Source organism: Coregonus clupeaformis, chromosome 9, assembly GCF_020615455.1.
Source record: "Coregonus clupeaformis isolate EN_2021a chromosome 9, ASM2061545v1, whole genome shotgun sequence".
In the NCBI taxonomy this organism is placed as follows: domain Eukaryota; kingdom Metazoa; phylum Chordata; class Actinopteri; order Salmoniformes; family Salmonidae; genus Coregonus; species Coregonus clupeaformis.
In genome coordinates this window covers 48,361,034-48,387,107 of record NC_059200.1, presented here as the reverse complement: position 1 = coordinate 48,387,107, position 26,074 = coordinate 48,361,034, and the positions used below count along the sequence as shown (strand labels likewise).

Here is a 26,074-nt window from a genome sequence, read left to right as displayed (position 1 = left end):
TTATTTCCCTCATTAAAATGCAAATAAATTCATAACATTTTTGACATGCGTTTTTCTGGATTTTTGTTGTTGTTATTCTGTCTCTCACTGTTCAAATAAACCTACCATTAAAATTATAGACTGATCATGTCTTTGTCAGTGGGCAAACGTACCAAATCAGCAGGGGATGAAATACTTTTTTCCCTCACTGTACACACATATATATAGGTATATATATATATATATATATATATATATTTGCGAGAGAAAAAAACATATGGGGATTGGAAGTGATGCAGACAATTACATTGATTGAAGTTACAATCTATCTAAAGCTGATCTACCCCCTAAAAAAATAATAAATAAATAAAAAGGTCTTACAGTAGTTCTGACTGCATACTTCTTTACTCTTACTTGAGTAGTTTACATTTACTTGAGTAAATTACAATCTAAGTAACAGTACTTTTACTTAAGTACAGATTTTTGGTACTCTACCCACCTCTGCCTTGTGGGTGGTTTTATTTGCCCCCCAAGTCTTCTGAGCAAATGACATAAGACTGTATAAACACCAGGAAATCAGCTCCAAGTGATTTTCATTTTGGAAATCTGTTTCCAAGTATTTCATTGCATATTAGAGAGATACGTAATTGTATACAAATGTAAGCAAGGTTTGAAATGATTGTTTTAGTCAAATATTATATCTGTTTGGGCTTCTTGCAGTCAATTTTTTGTCTAGAAATGATTCATAATTATGTTCCAGCCCCCCGACAATCCGTTCAAGCAAAAAATCATACCACGGCTGAATATAGTTGATCATTCCTGCCCTATTGGATTTCTTGCTTATTGTCTTTTATATCATACCAGAAAATTGAACATTTGAAGTGCTTTAAAATATATTTATTATTAGGCTAACTTATTAAGTCTTCCACATGGATTTTTTGCCCTTTCAAAGCATTCCAAAATTTAAAAAACACTCAATCTACAGCTGCTATTCAACATTTACATTTACATTTAAAACATTTCAATTCCATAGTGCACAGTACTGCTATGTACTGCATTTAAAGACCCAGATATCTTCTGTTCAGCATTTCAAAGTCTAGGCATATGTTATATTTAATTATTTCCAAATTAAAAAGTATAGCATGGGATGCAATTTATTGCAGGGTCCAGCTGTTTATTGTGCACCAGAGAGTAGGGCATGTTTAGCTTTTGTGCAAAATGCTGCTCACAACAGGCAGCCCCATGATCTCAACAGAGGATTGTGCTGTTTCCACTTTTAAAGGGTTTTGTTGCTCCATTACCGCATGTGGAAAATATGTGACAGCTGTGAGATTCTAGGGAGAAAGTAGCAAAGTATCAGCTTTACATCACACCAATGCATAGGAATGGGAGTTTGTATATATTCTAAAGTGGATTTAGAGTTTAGAGGGCTTGATGATTAGTTGACAAGTTAAATCAGATGTGCTTGTCCGGGGCTACAACAGAAATGTGTGCTGTTGGGGGTACTGGAGGACTGGAGTTGGGAAACACTGGCTTACACAACAGTTCTGGCTTCAAATCAAGGAATCTAAAGACCAACTCTGCATTAGTCATTAGAGAGGAGTAAACCAAACAACATGCAGAGCTTGTTTTCTCTTACCTGATGTAGCTAGCTTTGATGTAGCTAAAATATTAATGCTTCCCCTATTCCTCTCTGATTTAGAATATACCATTGCACAAACAACCTGCTGATCTAGGCCTACACCAGCACTGGTATCAGGCTGTATTAGCTAGCTAGCTACATTTCCTCTGACTAAGTACATATAGCTAGCTAGCTGGCTAGCTATCCAGCTAACTAGCGATTAGCATTGGCGGTTAAAACTATTTTTTCACACAACTTGCTAAGAACACAAACTAAGTGTTCACAGACAGTAAGATACAAAAATGAATAGTGTAATTTGGAACGATTGCAGATTTATATTAAGAAGCAAAGTAAAATCAGCATTGTCGTCACCAACATCTGCCAGTGAACAGCAAGTGGTTGTGACTCATAGTAGAGCAAAAACAGCTCTCCTTGAGTGACAGGGGGCAGGGCTTGGTGTGTGTGGAGGGAGAGAACGGAGTAAACTATAAAAAAAGAACATTACACAAGGCAGAGTGGTGTAACACACTAAACAAACCAAACATTAAAATACCGTTATACAGTGGGGAAAAAAAGTATTTAGTCAGCCACCAATTGTGCAAGTTCTCCCACTTAAAACGATGAGAGAGGCCTGTAATTTTCATCATAGGTACACGTCAACCTTGAAATGCTTCTTACGAAGCCACTCCTTCATTGCCCGGGCGGTGTGTTTGGGATCATTGTCATGCTGAAAGACACAGCCACGTTTCATCTTCAATGCCCTTGCTGATGGAAGGAGGTTTTCACTCAATCTCATGATACATGGCCCCATTCATTCTTTCCTTTACACGGATCAGTCGTCCTGGTCCCTTTGCAGAAAAACAGCCCCAAAGCATGATGTTTCCACCCCCATGCTTCATAGTAGGTATGGTGTTCTTTGGATGCAACTCAGCATTCTTTGTCCTCCAAACACGACGAGTTGAGTTTTGACCAAAAGTTATATTTTGGTTTCATCTGACCATATGACATTCTCCCAATCCTCTTCTGGATCATCCAAATGCACTCTAGCAAACTTCAGACGGGCCTGGACATGTACTGGCTTAAGCAGGGGGACACGTCTGGCACTGCAGGATTTGAGTCCCTGGCGGCGTAGTGTGTTACTGATGGTAGGCTTTGTTACTTTGGTCCCAGCTCTCTGCAGGTCATTCACTAGGTCCCCCCGTGTGGTTCTGGGATTTTTGCTCACCGTTCTTGTGATCATTTTGACCCCACGGGGTGAGATCTTGCGTGGAGCCCCAGATCGAGGGAGATTATCAGTGGTCTTGTATGTCTTCCATTTCCTAATAATTGCTCCCACAGTTGATTTCTTCAAACCAAGCTGCTTACCTATTGCAGATTCAGTCTTCCCAGCCTGGTGCAGGTCTACAATTTTGTTTCTGGTGTCCTTTGACAGCTCTTTGGTCTTGGCCATAGTGGAGTTTGGAGTGTGACAGTTTGAGGTTGTGGACAGGTGTCTTTTATACTGATAACAAGTTCAAACAGGTGCCATTAATACAGGTAACGAGTGGAGGACAGAGGAGCCTCTTAAAGAAGAAGTTACAGGTCTGTGAGAGCCAGAAATCTTGCTTGTTTGTAGGTGACCAAATACTTATTTTCCACCATAATTTGCAAATAAATTCATTAAAAATCCTATAATGTGATTTTCTGGAATTTCTTTTCGTCAATTTGTCTGTCATAGTTGACGTGTACCTATGATGAAAAGTACAGGCCTCTCTCATCTTTTTAAGTGGGAGAACTTGCACAATTGGTGGCTGACTAAATACTTTTTTTCCCCACTGTACAAGATAAAGTAAAAACCCAAACCGGTCCTTGCATCAATAACGGTATATAGTAAAATATGGTATACCGCCCAGCCCTAGGCTTGGTACTCTAAAGTAACTCACCCCTACTGTTAGATGGAGACGGAATGTGAGGCGACATCAAGACCAGTCTGTCTTTGTCTTCCCTCAATGTCTCAGGGCTCTATTTTCGGCTGGCGCTAAGGAGGAGCAAGAGTCAAAAGCACATTAGTTTGCAATTTCGTCATGTAAAAACTGGTACACTGGCATCTTCCACCCGTTACGCCAGGTTCAGCAATTTACCTGTCTAACATCAACTCGCTTGCGCTGAGGTGGGAGGGGTGGAAATATTTGAGGTGTGTCCTTAAAAACGTGTGTTAATATGCCAATTTCAGTCAGCACAACTAGGGATATTTAAGCCCAACCAAAAGCTGGTCTTAGCGGTAATGGCATTGATTTGCCAGCGAAAGCGCACACAGTAACCTTAAGTAAATCACCAATGTTTTATTAAAATATCAAGAGGAGCAAAACCGTCAACAGACATTCCCCTTTTTTTATTTCTATTGGACATTATTTTTGTCCAGCTTCTGTGAAAAAGCTGTGCGACGCCCATTGCATGAGAGGTATTTAAAAAGACTGCTTTATTGTTTTTAGTTAATCATTCCTCTTTTGGGCCTAACTGTAAAATCGCCGGAATTCCGATCGCTCTCTGTGGCACTGAATCCGCTTGTAGGCTATATTTGCCTGTTTGTTTGTTTACCTTTCACGTGGCAAAGTCACTAACTGGCCATATCAACGGCGATGGTAGGCTACAGATATACAGTGCCTAGTGAAAGTCTACACACCCCTTGCACAGTCTTCACATTTTGCTACCTTAAAATAAAATGTTTTCCTGCTCCACAAAGAAAATTATAGAAAATGTTCCAAATGAATAAAAAATTGATTGCATATGTCATCACACCCCAGAGTTAATATCTGGTGGAAGCACTTTTGGCAGCCATTACAACTGTGAACAATTTTGAATAAGATTCTACCAACTTTGCACAATTCTTAAGGCAACGTACCCTGAGTGTACAAAACATTAGGAACAACTAACATTGAGTGGAAGCCCCTTTTTGTCTCAGAACAGCCTCAATTCATTGGGGCATGGACTCTACAAGTTGTCGAAAGCATTCCACAGGGATGCTGGACCATGTTGACTCCAGTGCTTCCCACAGTTGTGTCAAGTTGGCTGGATGTCCTTTGGGTGGTGGACCATTCTTGATACACACAGGAAACTGTTGCGCTTGAAAAACCCAGCAGCGTTGCAGTTCTTGACACACTCAAATCGGTGTGCCTGGCACCTACTACCATACCCCGTTCAAAGGCACTTAAATATTTTGTCTTGCCCATTCACACTCTGAATGGAACACATACACAATCCATGTCTCAATCGTCTCAAGGCTTCAAAAACCTTCTTAACCTGTCTCTTCCCCTTCATCTACACTGATTGAAGTGGATTTAAAAGGTGACATGATCATAGCTTTCACCTGCTTAGTCTGTTATAGAAAGAGCAGGTCTTCCTAATGTGTTGTACACTCAGTGTATATTCAGACAAATTCAACTAACTGTTACAATTTTTGGTTCTTCATCAAATAAATGTTTTGGTTTTCAAATAACTGGCATATATTCATATACCTTCAAATATTATTTGAATTTCAAAGACAAGTGGTCATTCTCAATTTTTCATTCTCAATTTTTCCCCTAACCCATCTGTCTATCTCCTCATTTGAATTCCACGCTGTCACAGTCACTAGCCCATTTAAGCTTAATATCCTTGTCATCTATCGCCCTCCAGGTTCCCTTGGAGAGTTCATCAATGAGCTTGACGCCTTGATAAGTTCCTTTCCTGAGGATGGCTCACCCTTCACAGTTTTGGGGGATTTCAACCTCCCTACGTCTACATTTGACTCATTTCTCTCTGCCTCCTTCTTTCCACTCCTCTCCTCTTTTGACCTCACCCTCTCACCGTCCCCCCTACTCACAAGGCAGGCAATACGCTTGACTTCATCTTTACTAGATGTTGCTCTTCTACTAATCTCACTGCAACTCCCCTCCATGTCTCCGACCACTACTTTGTATCCTTTTCTCTCTCGCTCTCCTCCAACACTACTCACTCTGCCCCTACACAGATGGTAACGCGCCGCCGCAACCTTCGCTCTCTCTCTCCCACTACTCTCTCCTCTTCCATCATATCATCTCTTCCCTCTGCTCAATCCTTCTCCCTCCAATCTCCTGATTCTGCCTCCTCAACCCTCCTCTCCTCCCTTTCTGCATCCTTTGACTCCCTGTGTCCCCTATCCTCCCGGCCGGCTCGGTCCTCCCCTCCAGCTCCGTGGCTTGACGACTCATTGCGAGCTCACAGAACAGAGAAGAAAACTAAACTCCCTGCCGACCTGGCATCTTTTCACACCCTCCTCTCTACATTTTCTTCATCTGTTTCTGCTGCTAAGGCCACTTTCTACCACTCTAAATTCCAAGCATCTGCCTCTAACCCTAGGAAGCTCTTTGCCACATTCTCCTCACTCTTGAATCCTCCCCCCCTCCTCCCTCTCTGTGGATGACTTCGTCAACCACTTTGAAAAGAAGGTTGACGACATCCGATCCTCGTTTGTTAAGTCTAATGACACTGCTGGTCCTGCTCACACTGCCCTACCCTATGCTTTGACTTCTTTCTCCCTCTCTCTCCAGATAAAATCTTGCGACTAGTGACTGCAGGCCGCCCAACAACCTGCCCGCTTGACCCCATCCCCTCCTCTCTTCTCCAGACCATCTCCGGTGACCTTCTCCCCTACCTCACCTCGCTGATCAACTCATCCTTGACCGCTGGCTATGTCCCTTCCGTCTTCAAGAGAGTGAGAGTTGCACCCCTTCTCAAAAAACCAACACTCGATCCCACTGATGTCAACAACTACAGACCAGTATCCCTTCTTTCTTTTCTTTTCAAAACTATTGAGCGTGCTGTCTTTAGCCAACTCTCTTGCTATCTCTCTCAGAATGACCTTCTTGATCCAAACCAGTCAGGTTTCAGGACTGGTCATTCAACTGAGACTGCTCTTCTCTGTGTCACGGAGGCTCTCCGCACTGCTAAAGCTAACTCTCTCTCCTCTGCTCTTGTCCTTCTAGACCTGTCTGCTGCCTTTGATACTGTGAACCATCAGATCCTCCTCTCCACCCTCTCCGAGCTGGGCATCTCCGGCGCGGCTCACTCCTGGATTGCGTCCTACCTGACCGGTCGCTCCTACCAAGTGGCGTGGCGAGAAGCTGTCTCCGCACCACGTGCTCTCACCACTGGTGTCCCCCAGGGCTCAGTTCTAGGCCCTCTCCTTTTCTCCCTATACACCAAGTCACTTGGCTCTGTCATATCCTCACATGGCCTCTCCTATCATTGCTACGCTGACGATACACAACTAATCTTCTCCTTTCCCCTTCTGATAACCAGGTGGCGAATCGCATCTCTGCATGTCTGGCAGACATATCAGTATGGATGACGGATCACCACCTCAAGCTGAACCCTGGCAAGACGGAGCTGCTCTTCCTCCCGGGGAAGGACTGCCCGTTCCATGATCTCGCCATCACGGTTGACAACTCCGTTGTGTCCTCCTCCCAGAGTGCGAAGAGCCTTGGCGTGACCCTGGACAACACCCTGTCGTTCTCCGCTAACATCAAGGCGGTGACCCGATCCTGCAGGTTCATGCTCTACAACATTCGGAGAGTACGACCCTGCCTTACACAGGAAGCGGCACAGGTCCTAATCCAGGCACTTGTCATCTCCCGTCTGGATTACTGCAACTCGCTGTTGGCTGGGCTCCTGCCCGTGCCATTAAACCCCTACAACTTATCCAGAATGCCGCAGCCCGTCTGGTGTTCAACCTTCCCAAGTTCTCTCACGTCACCCCCTCCTCCGCACACTCCACTGGCTTCCAGTTGAAGCTCGCATCCGTTACAAGACCATGGTGCTTGCCTATGGAGCAGTGAGGGGAACGGCACCTCCGTACCTTCAGGCTCTGATCAGTCCCTACACCCAAACGAGGGCATTGCGTTCATCCACCTCTGGCCTGCTGGCTCCCCTTCCTCTGCGGAAGCATAGTTCCCGCTCAGCCCAGTCAAAACTGTTCGCTGCTCTGGCACCCCAATGGTGGAACAATCTCCCTCACGACGCCAGGACAGCGGAGTCACTCACCACCTTCCGGAGACATTTGAAACCCCACCTCTTTAAGGAATACCTGGGATAGGATAAAGTAATCCCCCCCCCAAAAAAAAAATATAAAAAAAATAATAAAATTGGAATGTGGTTATCCCACTGGCTATAGGGTGAATGCACCAATTTGTAAGTCGCTCTGGATAAGAGCGTCTGCTAAATGACGTAAATGTGCCCTTGAGCAAGGCACTTAACCCTAATTGCTCCTGTAAGTCGCTCTGTATAAGAGCGTCTGCTAAATGACTAAAATGTAAATGTAAATGTATATAACCTCTATTCGACTACCTCAACTATTTGAAAAGTTGGTATTTTCAAATAAACTACAAAATACAACTATTTTCTGCCGAGGTCTGGTTCACACAGTATTAGCCACTATTGACAGGATGTGATGCATGAGACAGCCTGTCTCTGTGGCGATATAATATTAAGGAGTATGACCATTTTTTGCCAGCCGATCTGTTCATCTCAACCTTTCATATTCAACAATGGCTGTCTCCAGGATGGACAGCAGGGTAGGCAGCAGTGACATCAGAAGAGTGAAGGATGATGACCCAGCGAGACACAGCGGAAGGAAGAAAGGAACAGGGGGTGTGTGTGGGTGGGCTGGAGGGGGGGATAATAGTTTCCAAAATAATGATTGCCTTATTGTGAACCCAGAGAGCATATTTTTCCATTGATGCTTTACAATAGCAGTACAATACCAGAGAAGTGTCCACTAGTGGCGCAGCCAGGTGATGTATTCCACAGTGGGAAGCACTTTTCCAGCCCAGGCAGGCCAGCGCATTGGTTTTATGTCCCTACTGACACCAGACATGACAGGCTCTCAGAGAGATGCATCCTGGTGGGTCAGTGCATCTGGCTAATGCTGCATAGGAGCAGCAGCAGCCAGATGAAATGACTCATCACTCCTTCACTGTGCAAGTTCGCATCCTAAATGGCACTGTATTCCCTATTTAGTACACTACTTTTGACCAGGGCCCATAGGGCTCTGGTCAAAAGTAGTGCACTTTACAGGAAATAGGGTGCCATTTGGGATGCAGCCTAGGCCATGCTTCTCAGAAGATGACACCACCAGCCACCGTCATAGATGGTCAGCCAGCCCTGGCAGTTTCATGTACCAGGGCCAAACCAATGTGCCAAACCAATGTGCCAAACCAGGAGATTGTGATCTGGTGTAATCATAAGGCATATCTGAATCTCACTCGCCACTCTGAAAGCACACCCAGAGCGGTCAACAGAGGATGAAGCAGCTGAAAACATGGTTAAACATAAGAGGGAATGCCCCAACTAAAAATACTCACTGACTTCATATGACCTCCAATAGGCCTACCTGCTTACCGTAATCTACACTCAGACCATATTCCACAATCTACACCAAGTATTCATATTGGCAAATGTGTCTGGCAGGTGCTCAAAAGAAAGGTGCCATGGTGACTCAACACAGACATTTACAGAACTTACTGGCAGCCAGATACCTGTAAGTTACTGTAAAAAAAGGTACAGTATGTTACCGTAAATTCCAAATAAATGTTGGTTTAACAGCACATTACAGTAAACTTTACAGTGATGTACTGTTAAACCAAAGTTTCTTTGGAATTTATGGTAACATATTGTACCTTTTTTACAGTAACGTTAACAGGCTGCCAGTAAGTTATCGTAAAAACAACAGGATATTTTGTACAGTGTAGATTTTGAAAGAGATTACGGTCATCTTTCCGCCCTAACTGTTTATAGTCTTATATTCATAGCCTTACCAAACCATGATATATCATGCTTTTATATAATATATTATTTTGTAAGTAGTTAATATTTACATAATAATGGATTTGTTATGGAGAAATAGCATTTGTCAGTATTGGATGATCTATTTAACACAGATGGCCACAGAAAAAGGAACTGGAACTCTGATGAGATTCCCTCCATTTGTGTGGTTCTCGTCTAAAATATACATTTTTGTGGTTATCTGTTGGAGCCTGGAGAAGCTGAATGTGGATTCCATTTAATTAGTTCATTTTCCGAATCGACTCATAATTACCAAACCAAGTCACATGGTTCAGTGACCCAGGCACTAACACTGTATTCCTATTGGTACACCTGTATGATGGTATATTACAATGGTATTTTAGCCCTTAGGGCCAATATTTATTTATTTTGTTATTTGTCAGGGACCATGTACAACATGCCATTGCACCAGATTTAGCTAGATAGCTCATTTTCATCTGTAATTCCTGGTATAAAGTAGTGGACTAAAGGGAATAGGGTGCCATTTGAGACACAACCATATAGTGTGAAACTATGATTGTACTGCAAGGTGTGCACAGTGGTTTTCCCATTGCAGTTCCCAGCTCACCTGCAGGTCGAAGAACTTGCTGTAGCGCCTGAAGATGACCTCTGTGCTGCCATCAGACCAGGACACTTTGATGATGTAAACCTACAAATAAAAAAAAGGGTGTTATCGTTAAACCTTTCTTTCCTACAGAGCCATACCAGGTAGGTGTGACGACCATGATCCATACCAATTGGCATGTATTTATGCTCTTGTTTTAGTAACAACAATAACAGTGTAATAACCTCTGTAAGGAATTGGTAAAATCCCATGATTTATTTTCTAATCCATGGTCACACAATAGTCCACAATGAAGTGGTTTCAAGGGAAGATGTCATTCAAGTAAATAGAGTTGGTATATTGTGTGCTAATTTAGTGTCATGTCTGCCATTTCCACAGACACAGAAGGGATATCCTTTCATATGAACTCACTTCCCACACCGTAAGATCGTAATTTCCAATGAAATAGGAAATGATCATGCTTACTACTCACGTATTGGGCTAACACTATTGTAGTCTAGTCTTACAAAGGATGCATGGACATATGACATACCACCACCATGAGACAGCAGAACATTGTATTACATTGCTAAATACTGGACTTTTTCATAGTCAAAAACAGCCTAACTGACCGATCCTGTCTTCTGATGTTTCTATCAGTATTTTTCTTTATTTTCAACTATATTTTCAATTTAGGGGTGTAATGAAATACTAGAAGCTTAGGTATTCTGCTTGTGACATCAGTGAAACCAACCCTGTGTAAATATAAAATATTGTGCATCACCCACCCAAGATCAAAGTACTAACTAGACTGTGAATAAAAAATTAAACATCTTGCAGGGTGTCGACTGTCGTCATGCAATAATGGCCTGCTGGTGCTGGCTGACATACAAGCACAACATACACTTTCCTTTTTTTAAAGAGAGGAAGAGCAAAAGAGAGGCTGGGAGGTGATCGGACGGAAACTCTCCAGTGATTGTGTCTGGCTGAGTGCTTCTGTTGGCCTCTGTCCCAGGCTGGGCCAGCTTGGCCTGTCCCTTTTCCCCTGCCTTCCCGGTATGACAACAAGGCTGTGGAGGAAGCTCAATGCAGGACTCAACGCATGGCACACGACCAGTGAACCAGTGAACCAGTAAACACAGCAGATGGAGCAGACACAGGAGCTCAAGAACTTTATATCCTGCACCTCACGATGCTCACTGTGTATTGGCATGTAAGTATTATGTAACTAGTCATCATTATCACCGTACATCCAATACTCACACCCCATATCTCATAGGAGGACTGTTTTTTTAAATAGGAATAAAATACCTCCATCTGCCTCAGCCCACGCTCAGCTCCTAATCCTTCACTGTGCATTAGAGATAATTCAAAACAGAAAAGCTGTGGCTTGGATACAGCGATGGAAACAGTGTTGTGATGCACTGATCACAAGCACCATCAGAAAGTAGAATACTGCATCGTGTAGGCATGCTTCGTCATGTTGTGCAATGTGCACACAAGGTATTCTCAATATCTTTCTGATGGCTCAGGATCTTCGTAGTAGGAAGTTTGTAGAAGTTAAGATTGCTCCACAAAAAGTTGGTGTCAGGACTAAACACAAATGGGCCAGACAGTCTCAAACTGCACATTCTGCTTCTGCTCTCTATCCCAGACAGAAGTGTGCAGAAGGGCATCCCTTGTTCAAACATTCCACCAATGCCTTGTGTACTCTGAGCTGACAATGACCTTAGGAATAGACGAGTGAGTAGTATGCTTCCTGGTTACCAAATACCTATGCCCAAAGCCATGGTTTTCTAGCCCAGTGTGTAGCCTATAGAGGGTTGCCAGTTGATGTACGACACCTCCTGGCGGCCATGTTGGAAGACCACCGCATCAATTATTTTGACAACAACTGCTGAGTGGCTACCCCAAGCGTCATGATAACAGTGCCTAAAACGAGTTGATTCAGCACCACGGTCAATTTTTGTGCAACAAGGCAGGAAAGACAACAGATATATATATATTTTTTTACAGATAACCCGCAATCATGAAACACCAAGGAGATAAGACTCAAGAACTGTCAGAAAACCGAAGAAACCTTTTTGGCCGTCCAGACAGCTGTCAGTACAGGATCTGCTCCGATCATTTCATGACAGGTAAGTCTGATCGATTTATAGTTTAGTTTAGCTGTTATGCCAACCAGGTGTTAACAACAAGACTAAATTAGCCAACATTATCTAGCTAGCTTGTAGGCTATCTATTAGCATGTGTCAATGAGTTTCACGTTTTGGGGAAGCTACTTCTTCACTATAAAAATGTACCTTCATAACAAAGGTTTGCATGCATCTCTCATCGCATTTGCTAGCGAAGGTATTCACCCCCTTGGCATTTTTCCTATTTTGTTGTCTTACAACCTGGAATTAAAATAGATTTTTTGGGGGGTTTGTATCATTTGATTTACACAACATGCCTACCACTTTGAAGAAGCAAAATAAAATAAAAATTGTGAAACAAACAAGAAATAAGACCAAAAAACTATCTTGGGGTATGTCTCTATAAGCGTGGCACAACTAGCCACTGGGATTTTTGCCCATTCTTCAAGGCAAAACTGCTCCAGCTCCTTCAAGTTGGATGGGTTCCACTGGTGTACAGCAATCTTTTAGTCATACCACATATTCTCAATTGGATTGAGGTCTGGGTTTTGACTAGGCCATTCCAAGACATTTAAATGTTTCCCCTTAAACCACTCAAGTGTTGCTTTAACAGTATGCTTAGGGTCATTGTCCTGCTGGAAGGTGAACCTCCATCCCAGTCTCAAATCTCTGGAAGACTGAAACAGGTTTTCCTCAAGAATTTCCCTTTATTTAGCGCCATCCATCATTCCTTCAATTCTGACCAGTTTCCCAGTCCCTGCCGATGAAAAATATCCCCACAGCATGATGCTGCCACCACCATGCTTCACTGTGGGGATGGTGTTCTCAGGGTGATGAGAGGTGTTGGGTTTGCGCCAGACATAGCGTTTTCCTTGATGGCCAAAAAGCTCAATTTTAGTCTCATCTGACCAGAGTACCTTCTTCCATATGTTTGGGGAGTCTCTCACATGCCTTTTGGCGAACCCCAAACTTGTTTGCTTATTTTTATTCTTTAAGCAATGGCTTTTTTCTGGCCACTCTTCCGTAAAGCCCAGCTCTGTGGAATGTACGGCTTAAAGTGGTCCTATGGACAGATACTCCAATCTCCGCTGTGGAGCTTTGCAGCTCCTTCAGGGTTATCTTTGGTCTCTTTGTTGCCTCTCTGATTAATGCCCTCCTTGCCTGGTCCGTGAGTTTTGGTGGGCGGCCCTCTCTTGGCAGGTTTGTTGTGGTGCCATATTCTTTCCATTTTTTAATAATGGATTCAATGGTGCTCCGTGGGATGTTCAAAGTTTCTGATATTTTTTTAGAACCCAACCCTGATCTGTACTTCTCGACAACTTTGTCCCTGACCTGTTTGGAGAGCTCCTTGGTCTTCATGGTGCCGCTTGCTTGGTGGTGCCCCTTGCTTAATGGTGTTGCAGACTCTGGGGCCTTTCAGAACAGGTGTATATATACTGAGATCATGTGACAGATCATGTGACACTTAGATTGCACACAGGTGGACTTTATTTAACTAATTATGTGACTTCTGAAGGTAATTGGTTGCACCAGATCTTATTTAGGGGCTTCATAGCAAAGGGGGTGAATACATACGCACGCACCACTTTTCAGTCATTTTTTTCATTTCACTTCACCAATTTGGACTATTTTGTGTATGCCCATTACATTAAATCCAAATAAAAATCCATTTAAATTACAGGTTGTAATGCAACAAAATAGGAAAAATGCCAAGGGGGATGAATACTTTTGCAAGGCACTGTAAGCCTACTAGCCTATTCCTAATGTGATGAGTAGATTGGATAGTCATAATTTAGGCTATATCAGAGACATTTTTAAAAACTTTGCACTGGAAAATTTTTCCCTTTGATAAACATTTAATGCAATTCTACTACACTTCATATGCCTGGAGACATTAGCATAATATTTTTTAATACGATAGTAGCCTAGGCCTACTCTGCTGACACTAACAACAGATCAATAAAAACGACCTAGTCTTGAACGTAGCCATGTTATCTAGGCCTACGAAAAGGGATCATGGCTAGAAGGGATCCAGCTTTTGTCAAATTAACGTCAAAAGGAAATGTTTTGAATTTTAGCTAACCCTAACCCTTTTCCTAACCTTAACCTAATTCTCCTAACCTGCTAAGTTAATTCTCCTAACCTGCTGCGTAAGGTCTCCTGACCATGAAATAGGGACACACAAATTGTGCAATATGACATCCATATAACCTGGAGATGGACATTATTGTCAAAAAAAACTCCAGTGGCACTGACCCAATGATAACTTGTTGAGAACTTTATTCATAAGAGGAGGGAACATGTATGGACATTACAGCATAGGACAAAGCCCTCAATGGAATAGGACAACCTGCTGTGTTGACTATTGGTTGTTCCAGCCCAACATTAGATTTGATCTTTATATGACACAAAAACACCTGAATGAATTAAACACAACCAAACAATTAAGAGCCCTGATGATATAGGTGACCTGAAGAAGTAATATTCTAACATCAGGTGTTAGACAATGTTATTGTTGTGGTAGTCTTAGCCAAACCATCTTCATTATCACAGTGGCACCTCCAAGTGCCACTCAGACCTTCTGGGAGAAAAGTATCTGGCATTGAACTTGGTAGTAGCAGTTGTGTCTATGTTTTAAGCTAAGGATCCCATCATCTCCTGCTTCCAGACATTTCACCATGTAGATTACAAGGGTTGGATTTGCACTAAACAATTTAATGTCAGCACAAGGTATGTATAAAACATAGTATAATGATTAGCCTCAAACTTGGTCTACTGGTATCGTTTTTTAAATTGAGAACATATAGCTGAACAATATGTAAACAATGTGTGAGTTAAGCTATTATCTGCTTCAGATGCACAATGTCAAGGGGTGCATTGCAAATGCCCATAAGGATAATGCCATCATACTGTAGTAGGCCTATGGCTGCATTGGCGTTGCATGTCATTAGCAGCTGCAAAATGGATTTACATGGCTGATATCCTGAAAAAAGAGTGACAATCAAATAAAACTAATTGGAGAGCTTACGACTGAACAAAAAGGTCATGTTCATTTGAGAATAAAACAAAGAACCAGACATTAGAGACAGATTCCCTTCCCCTCTTTATTGCAGGATTGTGATCTGTGATGAATCAACATTGAATAATCATTTTTAAGTTAACAATTAAAACAAGTTTAAACACTTCACTTCAAAAAATCAACACTTTCATATAATTTCAAAGTGTACAAGTAAGCTAACTCATATGTAAAAGGTTAGACATCTTAGTAACAAGTAGGCTATTATTACTAAAGCATAATTTCAGGTGAACAAAAAAAAGTAAATACCAGAGGTGGTCAACCTCGCTCACTGATCCCCGATCTACTGGGTGAACAGACTTCTGTTCCAGCCCAGCAATAGCACACTTGATTATCAACTAGCTAGGTTTGATAAATTGAAATCAGGTGTGTTAGTGCTGGGCTGGAACAGAAGCCTGCACACCCAGCAGGGTTGGCCTGCTCCAGTTGTAATAGGTTGTGTGCAGGGATGCACCCTTATTCTCTTGGAACATTCATTGGGACATCTGCAGACAGGGCATCTCAGGACAGAAAACATCCCAAAGAAACAGGCTGCATTATACTCAAATTAGGCAGCACTGAATATTATGTTGCTAGATCTCTCTGTCCTCAGTTTTTCTCACTAGGGACTGGAACTGGATAGTATTTTTATAATGTCCTCCCAAAAAGGTACAGTACCTGCCCTATCCAGAGTAGCCTTCTACTCTCCTTTCTCTGACAGCTGGAACTGCTAGCTAATCCTTTCACCCTCCTCCATGGCTGTTTTCAAGTTACAACAATAAATACATCAAGATGGCTAGCTAACTAGCAAATATGAAGTTAGCTAGCTGGTGATATTTAATTCACTTGGCTAGCTATACAGTATGTAAAGTTATCTAGCTAGTGAACAATATGTTAGCAGCTCATTTGAGTTAGCCTGCACACAAAGTTCCTGTAGCTATCATTTTCTAAATATATTTACTTATTTAAATAGGTTCTCCCACTGTCTCCGTTTTCTGGGTCCTTAGAAAAACTAAATAATGGGCAATCTTCCCGAAGTTTCAGGTGGTAGCAAAACGCAGCTAGCCATGTGGATGATTGGAGGACTTCCACCAGACTGACTCTGGTCTTCCAACATGGCGCTTGGTGCGGTTGCTAGGTGATTTGTGACGCAACTGCAAGCCCTCTATAGGAGAGTATAAAGGCCTGGTAGGCAGGGCTACCCAAACAATCATACGGCAATGCAAACCTTGGACAGATTCTCAGCTTCTGGAAATAAATATGGTTGTCTCTCAACCATTCGGAAATAGACATTGGACCAATGTCTTCGGGATGTTTGGAAAAGTCTGTGTCAGGTTTTCTAAAAACAGACACGTATCATGCCCTCCACTACTTCCAGAACCTCACTGGTGATCTCATTGTTCTTACTCAGGTGATAGGAGGATAGCTTACTGCATATAATTTTACTCTAGTTTACTGTAATAGTAATATAACATCCAAGTTGCAGCAGTTTTGGAAATAACTGTTATTAATATTAGTATTGTGATTTGTATGTTTATTAAAATTAAAGTTATATAATCAGGTGTACATTCCCAGCAGTGTCCAAAAGAGTTGAGCAGAAACCAAAGCGATAACTTAGGCTATATTATCATTATTTGACTAGTAGCCTAATATAGGCCTAAACGGTCTTAGAATTTGTATGTAAAACTACACCCAGAATCTGGAAAGAAGTGCATGCCTGATGCCCCGTTATTTCCAGATGTTGACAAGTGTTCAGGTCCAAAGAAAAAAGAAACCTGGAAATGTAAAAATATTAAATTATCTTTCCTTCTAATTTTCTTTAGATGAATGCAACAAAGTCGCACTGTAATCTTTTCTTGCAGCAACTGTTTTGGTAAAATGTAATTTGATACTCCCTTTGTTTTTACCTTTCCTGACCAGAGCAGCCAGCGAACGAAAAAAATATAACTGAACTTTAATAGAAGAAAAGGGTTTTGTGGCATGTACTTTCCTACAATATACAGATGTGGTCGGTCCTCTACTGTAGAAAAAACAACTTGGTGACTCACATAGTGTTTGTTCGGATTTCTCCTCTTCTGGACATCTTGAACTGTTACTTCGTGCACGGTCCGCCTTGGCATGATGTTCTCTTTCAGAGCCTCCACTAAAAACAACAGCCCGGTTTTGGAACGATCAGACCCAAATGACAAAGTTTACGCACCCCCTTTTTGTCATTCGCGTGGGTCAGATCCTTGATTGCTGAATGCAACAAATGCGATTTCGTAGATGTTCCACGTCAGATTTCCTGTCCCATATTCAGTCGCTACTCTTCTTGCCCCGTCCCGCAGTTGGCTATGTCCGAACTTCTCTGAACCAATCTCCCAGCCTATCCCAGCTCACCGACTCTAGTTTGATAACTGGAAAGTCTACACCACCGACCAGCCCCGTCTGCGACTCTTTAAATCAGGATGACGTTTATTGGGATGAGTCTTGTCCTGGAGGCAGAACTGAGCGATTTCCGCTAGATACAATAGTGTGTGATTGCGGCCTGCAATTCGGGGCGTTCCTGCATGTGGGCAATACTGCATCTGCATGAACGCCCCCTCGAGCATCCCATTGGTTCCTGCATGAAGGCCCCCCTTTAGCATGGTATTGTCGTGCTTGTATGACACTTTTGATATTCTGAATTTCCCCTGATAGTCTATGCTAAGTCCTATCTTAAAAATGTACCAATACAAGTATTAGGAGGACTCCCCAAATTGCGGGCCACATTTACACCCTTCTCGCTAGATGGGGCAAAGTCAAAATTGGCTATATTGTAAAGATTCATGAAAACTAAAATTGGCTTTTTGGTCTTACTTTAAGGTGAGGGTTAGGCATTAAGGTTAGCAGTGTGGTTAATGTTAGGGTTAAGGTTATGGTTAGGTTTAAAATCAGATTTTATGACTTTGTGGCTGTGCCAGCTAGTGACCACTCTGCAGAGCTGCCTCCAGGGCAAGATTCATGATGGAAAACGCTGCCTCTTTAAAGCGAAAGGAGCACCACAGTCAGCAACAAAGAGGAGATCCAGTATTTCAAAGGTTATTATCCAGGATATAAGCATGTTCAAATCTCATATTGAAGTTTACTGGGTGAATGTCTTTGGGCAACTTTTATTTTTGATACACTTCTTTATGAAGTGGAATTGATCCCAAAGCTGTGGGGAAGGAGCCAGATTTTAACTGATTTTCAGCCTTTACTGTTATAACCCATCTATACAGTTATTATTACTAATTTACATTCTGGTTATTGTGTGATTAGCCTATAATATACTGTGTACAAAACATGACATGGACTCACCAGGTGAAAACTATGACCCCTTAATGATATCACCTGTTAAATCCACTTCAATCAGTGTAGATGAAGGACAATGGGAAAAGGGGATACCTAGTCGGTTGTACAACTGAATGCATTCAACTGAAATGTATCTTCATCATTTAACCCAACCTCCCTGAATCAGAGAGGTGCGGAGGGCTGCCTTAATCGACATCCACGGCGCCCAGGGAACAGTGGGTTAACTGCCTTGCTCAGGGGCAGAAGGACAGATTTTTACCTTGTTAGCTCCGGGATTTGATCCAGCAACCTTTCGGTTACTGGCCCAACGCTCCTACCCGCCAGGAAGGGGAGGAGACAGGTACATTTTTTTATTTTTAAGCCTTGAGACAACTGAGACATGGATTGAGTATATTATGTGCCATTCAGAGGGTGAATGGGCAAGACAAAATATTTCTAAACCACACATATGTCTGGCAAGTTTCCCTCATGCCCACAATAATTCTAGACCAACAGCAGGGTGTAGAAACCCAATGCTCTTATCTGTAACGCAACATCAGTGGCTGGTCTTCTTTTCTCTGTCATCAATAAATATAGGTGACACATCAATGGATGAGGATGAGCCATCCCTGAAGGTTGTGGTGGTGGTGAGCCAAAACTCACACAAGCTGCTGCTCCTCACTCAAGCTGCAGCTGAGCTGTTGCTCATGTGTGTCACCAACAGGTGGGTGGTGTATGTACAAAACCTACTGTATAACCTCTGAGCTAAGCATATAAACAATGCAGGTATAATGGGTTGGCTCAGGGCGGCAGGTAACCTGGTGGTTAAAAGTGTTGGGCCAGTAACCGAAAGGTTGCTGGTTTGAATCCACGAGCCGACTAGGTGAACAATATGTCGGTGTGCCCACCACCAAGGCACTTAACCCTAATTGTACCTGTAAATTGCTCTGGATAAGAGCATTGACAAAACTGTAGAAGGTAATACAATGGATAAAGACAAGATGCTAATGATTTGGCATCCTCAGTGATAGAGATTCTGTTTTGGAATCCTTTCTAAAGTCCCATTTCAGATATTTACTGTGAGGAGGTTGATCAGGTGATAAAGACCAAATGGCTTTTGGCACGTTTTCCCACAAGATATATCTGACAGATAAACACTTCTATAATTTGCATTGAATCTGAGTGGTGCCGTGAATAATATGCTCTTAATGTGAAATGCCCCAAAATTATGTTGTCTCTACCATCTGTGTAGCATTGAAATTAGCTCACTTGCAAAGCAGAGCACATTTCTTTCTGTTTTTGGCTGGATTGACAATGAATGGCACCTTTGTTGTAAGGAGTACATGGACTATATCTTCCTTTTGCCCGTCTCAAGCAAAAGAAGATCAGCATCTGTCAAACAGAGCTGTCTGATCTTGATGTGAATCCACTTGTTTGAAGGGCACTCTATACTGGCAAATATAAAGATGCAATCCTTCTCTGTTGCACATGGAATTACTGATATAGTAGGGCCTACTTGGTCGCTGTGTCTTTCCATTTCAGTTGAGCATTGATTAGATGCGCAGAAATAGTGTGTTATAAAGAGTGTTTGTTTTGCCTTTTTTATTGAACAGCCAGTACATTCATATATGGAAAAACACAAATACATTTAGAAAGACACAATTGTTAAAATTAGCTGAAAAACACACAATTAAGGGTGTTGGAGTACTGTTTATCCACTGTGTTTGCCTTCTTTTTTGTTAACGGGTGCTTCCAAATAGTAGGCCCTACACACACTTTAATTGAAGTTGGCATGGATGAGCTATTTTTGTGATACATTTTCAGCTCAACACAGAGGTTTGTGTTGAGATGTAGCATCATCTTGTGGTACATTATGAATACTGAATCTAGGAACATTTTGTTGTTTAATGCCCTCTGATGGTTTAAAGGAGAATTGCAGTTGTACTAGGCCCATTCACTCACATTGGAGGACCATAGAGACGAACACCAAGATACATTTTGTTGTTGTTTATCTATTGTACTAGGGATGTGGTCAAAGTGAATGGGTGGAGAGAGGTTTTTTTCATCATCTATTAGGGAAATCAGTATTTGGGTTTCAGAAAAAGTGTGTGTCTGGTATATTTCAGTTTTAATAAGAGCGGTATCTACAAGTACAAAACGTCAGTATCTGTGGCCCCAGCCTCAATCTATAGAGGCCTGTCACATGTGGCCAGGAGTGTTTCAGATGTATGGTGACGGGTCGGAGCGGTCACACATCTGAAGCTCCATGTGTGAAGTGATGCCAGAGAAGCGCTCCTGTAGGGGCAGCAGGTAACCCAGGGCCTCCCCCTGAGAGATGGGCCCCATGTAGCGGTATGGACGGATGTTGAAGATCTTTACACAGTACTCTGTCATACAAATTAAGAAAAGACTGTTAATGTAAGGGGGATGACTCGGTGAACAGCCCTTGCATGATGAGTAACCTTGAGCAACCTTCCCTGAAGACCTGAAGACTTTAGCTCAGTGGGACAATACAGTCTTGTGATGCACATCAGACCCTGGTTATGATAAAGTGTGAAACAATAATAATATAAACAACACCCATTTAGTCCCAGATCTGTTTGTGCTTTTGCCATGATAGCAAAAACTGGCTCTCACACTAACAAACATTAGGAAGCCATGGAAAACTGCTTCTTCCTTAATTCTTCAACACTGCCCTGCAGTCAGATTATAGTTTATTTGTTCCCTGTGAGGCCTAATCATGCTACAGTTTGGAGAAAGATGAAAGAGTCTGACAGAACATGTGTTCCTCCCATACTGCGGTTCAATTAGAGGTAGCGAGGACCAGAATAATGTTGTTTACCCGTTCCTGCGCTGCTGCTTATCAGGCAAGGATGCACACGGCTAATGCAGACGCATGGCTGTGCCCTTAATGACGGCCATTACTGGAGATAATTATGCATTAGCTGCCTTTGATAGGAATTCAAAAGCAGCCAGGTCCAAGTGTCAAAGGCAAAGGGGAGCTCGGTGGAATCTCAACCCACCTCCACTACTGTGGCTCATCCCTCCAAATCCCTCATAATTTCCTCCATAATGAGACATCAGCCTCTGGCCTGGAGAGAACATAGGCCTACCTAATGCCCCATTACATACTACTAGGTCATCTAGAAAGGTTATAATAAATAGTTAGTGCTGTTCAAGGTTCCGCTCTCACGGTCATGGTATAGGAGCATCCTTGAGTTACCAGTCTCTTGTGTGGTTTTTGCTGATTGGGAAATCTACGGCAATGAAGCTACAAGTGTATACTGTACAGTATGAAGTGCTCACCGGAGTTAGAGAGTTTAACGCCATCGTACTGGATACCGACCACTGGCCCCCTCAGGGTACCTGAGAAGGGGGAGTTGACAATGCTGTAATCGTCACACACCACATCCACTGCCTTGTGGAGGCTGTCACCGTCTCTGTGAGAGAAAACATACGAAACATATTATCCTTTTAAGCAAATGCATATTCAGACATGCCTATTTACATTTTAGTAGACACTCTTATCCAGAGAGACTTACAGGAGCAATTAGGCTTAAGTGCCTTGCTCAAGGGCACATTGACATATTTTTCACCTAGTTGGCTTTGGGGAATCAAACTAGCAACCTTTCGGTTACTGACCAAATACTCTTAATCTTAACCGCTAGGCTACTTGCCACCCTATATATTTCAACCTATATTGTCAATAATGTAATGTAACCCATCTTTCTGTGGTTTAATCATGAGCAGTGTCAAGCTCAGAGAGGTATGATAAGCTCTGTGAAATGTCCCCAAAAGAGAAAAAAATAGGCCCCCTCCCACGTCAGAGACCTTCTAGAGTTGAAGCCCCCACAGCCAAACACGTCACAACCCCTCACTCTGTTGTTATGGTGACCAGCACACAGGACGCTCCAAGCCCCGGCTGTAGAGACAAGACATGAGACTGTGTTAGCACTGAATATAACAGAAAGCCAATAGACTCCCAATGTGAATTACCAAGCAGAGAGTAGTGTCTCACCTGGCATACAGCACTGGTGTGTCTTAGGTACAGCACACTTGTCCTTCAGGTACCTCCCCTGACAGACGTAGGAACTGTTTTGGCAGATGCCACCGATGCTGGAGCAGACAGTGTCGTTCCAAGGCTCCTTGTCACTTTTTGGACTTCTTCCTGTCTCTTTGCCTTTGACGTTTCTGTTTTGGGTCAGCTTCTTTCCTTTCTTGTTGTTTCCCACTTTTGGATCCCTTTTGACCTCAACAACATCTCTGACATTCTTCTCCTTATCCTTCTTCACCCTTCCATCACTTTGCTTTTCACGTTCAAGAGCAAAACCAAACAGCAGGACTTGGATGTAGGAGAGCGAGAGCGAGAGAGAGAGAGGGGCGGGGTGGGGGTGGGGGATTTCTCAATCACTCTCAATTAATTAACTTGCCCTGCAACAACGCTGTTAAAAGTATGCAGGGGCCTCCACAGTAAAAATCATAAAAAGGATGATCACAATTAGCGCTAACTTCTAAGCATAGAGGTTAATGGTCAGGTTGTAGTTATTCTGACCAGCAGCCATTGCTCCCACCCAGACCTCAACACTAGTGTTGGATCTTCATGAACTCTATTACCCTCAACGCCACAATGAATTTCCAATCAGTCATGGCACCTGAACACACAGGTCTTGTAATTGAAATGTGCTACTTATCACTAAGGCATAGTCAGGCCTTACAGAAAGCAAGTTTCTCTGGCACACTCGACACCATTGTAACCTCGAGGAAAAGCAGTGGGGTTTGCTTTTCTAGATAAATCAATCCTAATGGATTACACAGGCAGCCCCTGATATGAACAAACAGGACAGACACAACTAACTGCACATGCTGGTCCACATGGACTTGTCGTTAGGTTAAATAGCACTCACTGGTAGTTTTTATACAACCAGGAGGAGCCCTGTTTAGGGGCACTTAGACAACACATCTATTTACATGGCAGAGTGTCTTATTTTACTTTCTGAAGAGACAACTATGACAGACAGTGGAAGAGTTTCATTGCCCTAATAAGATGGATGCTGTTTGTTGCTCACCAGTCCTTCAGAGCCACTCTGCCAGCTAGCACCTAGCACCCTTGGTTAGATGTAATGTTGCATGAAACACTCCATCATGCTGTAAATACAGTAATTCCACCAATAACCTGCTGCAACCCCCGAGGATTTTGTTTACATTCATTTTTCAGCCACTTAATATGGTTCTCTTCATGCACAGTTGTTGTGGGGGTGCTAGGCACTGAGTGTGTTTATTGTTTTGACTGAAATCCACTTTTAAATGCAACCCCTCTTCCATGGTGCATGGTGCATGCTCTAACAGGCTGGTAAAGTAGCCTGTATTTGCTACTGGACTGTATACTTACAGCATACAAGAAGAGCTGAGATCATGGAGATTCTAAACAGCATTCTGGCAGTTTGGACTGGCACTCCAAAACCTCCAAAATAAGGATAGAAACAGAAACCAATTTGTTATGTAATGCTCGGCAAGCTTTCGATTTTGAACAGTTTGATTAAAATAGAAGACTGAATACATTCTCAAATAGATAGATCTAAGATACTTTATTATAGCCAAAATGTAAAGCTACGTCTTGATAGTAAAGTGTATCCAGTGCTTACCAGTTCTGTGGAGGAGTTGTGTGGATGCAGTGAGGGCAACACAAAGAGAAGACTGTGTGAAACCAGGTCAGCCCAGTCTTGAGTATGCATCCCTCCTGGCCACAGGACGTTCCACCACAGTCAATATTGATATTGGCATTTAAAAAACATATCCACCGGCCAGTCTCTCACTCTCTCCTGAAGGGACTTCTTCTTCACTGTGTTACCGCTCCTAAAGAAACTACTCTAACCAGGCTAACCTTACCAGATCTATGCCATTCATTACTACTATGACTTTTATTCATTGTAATCTTCATCATCATCATCATACTCAGCATCATCACCTCTCCATCAGAACCAAAACAGTAGTTTTCTCCTTCAGCACCATACCAGTGTAATCTTATCTCCAAAACACATGTTTTATCCTGCAATAATACAGTTTTACATGTGACCATGCCATGTCAGCATTAGTATGGATGGAAGCCTATGAGTCTCGTGGGTACATCTCACCGCTGCATGCCCCCTGTCAGAGCTTTACTTAACAAGATAAAAAATACATTATTCTCGAGCTCATTGTGCCCAGCATCAGCCCAACATCTATTATGAGATAATTAGCTTGAAACAAGCACACAATGCAACTACATTCAATCAATATAATGAATTTACTCTCCTCTAATTTGGCTATTCAAATGCTGCCACGTGGACATAGCACATGATGGGCAATCTGTTTAGAGCCTCTTTGATGTCAGGCTGTTAGGCCTAGTACAGCTGGGGTTATAGAGTCTCTCTCTCTCTCTCTCTCTCTCTCTCTCTCTCTCTCTCTCTCTCTCTCTCTCTCTCTCTCTCTCTCTCTCTCTCTCTCTCTCTCTCTCTCTCTCTCTGCCCTGGGGATGTTATAGGACTGGACCAGGCCACTTGATGGTGTGTCGACACACTCTGAATCTTAATGTGGTGGGAGGAAAGGGGTTTTGGTGGCAGAGAGAGTTGAGCCTTTTCAGCCAGGCGGCTTTGATAATCAAATATATCTTGGGGGTATTATGCTGATAAACCATATGGCAAGGAATTAGAAAGAGATGGGAAAAAGAGAGGAGAATGAATGGAGCCGTAGCTAGCTCTCAGCCAGCAACGTAATCTAACACTTCATCCTGGGCAGAGATGGGGGTACGTTGGCTCAGAGTGACTTTTCGGTACATGCACCACATTCCCTAAAACTCCTCGGAGGATACGAGTGACATTTCACTCTGGCTGCCTCTTTCAGTCAGTTTGTTCTGGCTTCTTCAAGGAGACAGAGAGAGAGGGGAGGAGAAGCCACAAGTGTTTCCTAGCAACAGTGTGTCCGCAGCAATCCCCCTTCCCTCTCTACCCTACACTCCCTCCCTCCTTCCCCGAGTTGCAGCAATGCACCACTTGCTCCAGAACCTGAAATACATTATAATTCTCTTGACTCCCCGCTCCCTTTCACAAACTGCAGGGCAACATGAAATGACATTCAAGCCTCACAATCTTTAAGGAAAAGGCACACAGAGGGAAAAATCCCTGTAAAGGTTGAGGCGAAGCAATTTCGTGGGAGTCGCAAACCACTGGCAGACAAAATGAAGAAAGACCACTGTGATATTTCACCACTTTAGAAGCTATGCAGCTACTTGGCAAAGCCTGACTTCTCTCAAAGCTGGGGAAAAGAGCTGTCTCACAAACCTGCCCGTGTGAAAATGCTGAAGCACATGATGGATTGGAGCTGTGCTTTGTGCCAATCAGCTATCTCAACACAGCTCCAAGTCATGACCACTTGGCCGAGTCGATCTGTAAACATATCTGAGGGACTTGGGGAGGGGGCACAGGCAGACTGCCTCAGGGAAGAGAGGAGTTCGGCGGGAGGAGTGTTTTTCCCAGATGTGTCCGACAGGGGGCGCTGGATCACAGCTAATGTGTTCCACTTACATGTTTTCCGTGTACAGTACACCACATGGAGAGGGAATGTAGGCTACTGCA

The 26,074-nt window shown here is 42.8% G+C and overlaps 2 protein-coding genes across 3 annotated transcripts in view; both read right to left on the bottom strand.

Moving 5' to 3' along the window:
- Positions 1-17,585, bottom strand: part of LOC121574020 (SH3 and PX domain-containing protein 2B) — a 127,450-nt gene extending 109,865 nt beyond the window's left edge. For both annotated transcript variants that reach the window (XM_041886531.2, XM_041886532.2), the window contains exons 1-2: positions 17,222-17,585; positions 10,008-10,088 (exon numbers count right to left, since the gene is read on the bottom strand). In XM_041886531.2, the coding sequence (XP_041742465.2) occupies positions 10,008-10,088; positions 17,222-17,293 (153 nt within the window). In that variant the 5' untranslated portion in view covers positions 17,294-17,585. The remainder of the gene's footprint in view (positions 1-10,007; positions 10,089-17,221) is intronic.
- Positions 17,586-20,051: 2,466 nt separating this feature from the next.
- LOC121574433 lies at positions 20,052-24,196 on the bottom strand. The gene is made up of 6 exons (XM_041887054.2): positions 24,107-24,196; positions 23,854-23,925; positions 22,483-22,806; positions 22,296-22,386; positions 21,771-21,904; positions 20,052-20,851 (listed from the first exon to the last, which is right to left on the bottom strand). Exons 2-6 carry the CDS (start codon positions 23,894-23,896, stop codon positions 20,685-20,687), a joined length of 759 nt encoding a protein of 252 aa, XP_041742988.1. The 5' UTR covers positions 23,897-23,925; positions 24,107-24,196; the 3' UTR covers positions 20,052-20,684.
- Positions 24,197-26,074: the final 1,878 nt, after the last annotated feature.

Excerpts from the sequence above, each read along its gene's own strand:
- LOC121574433 (XM_041887054.2), bottom strand. The coding sequence starts at position 23,896 with ATGCTGTTTAGAATCTCCATGATCTCAGCTCTTCTTGTATGCT. Across the intron at positions 22,807-23,853 it reads CTCAGCTCTTCTTGTATGCT|TCCTGCTGTTTGGTTTTGCT; the intron begins GTAAGTATACAG and ends CCTACATCCAAG. Across the intron at positions 20,852-21,770 it reads CGTTAAACTCTCTAACTCCG|AGTACTGTGTAAAGATCTTC; the intron begins GTGAGCACTTCA and ends TTTGTATGACAG.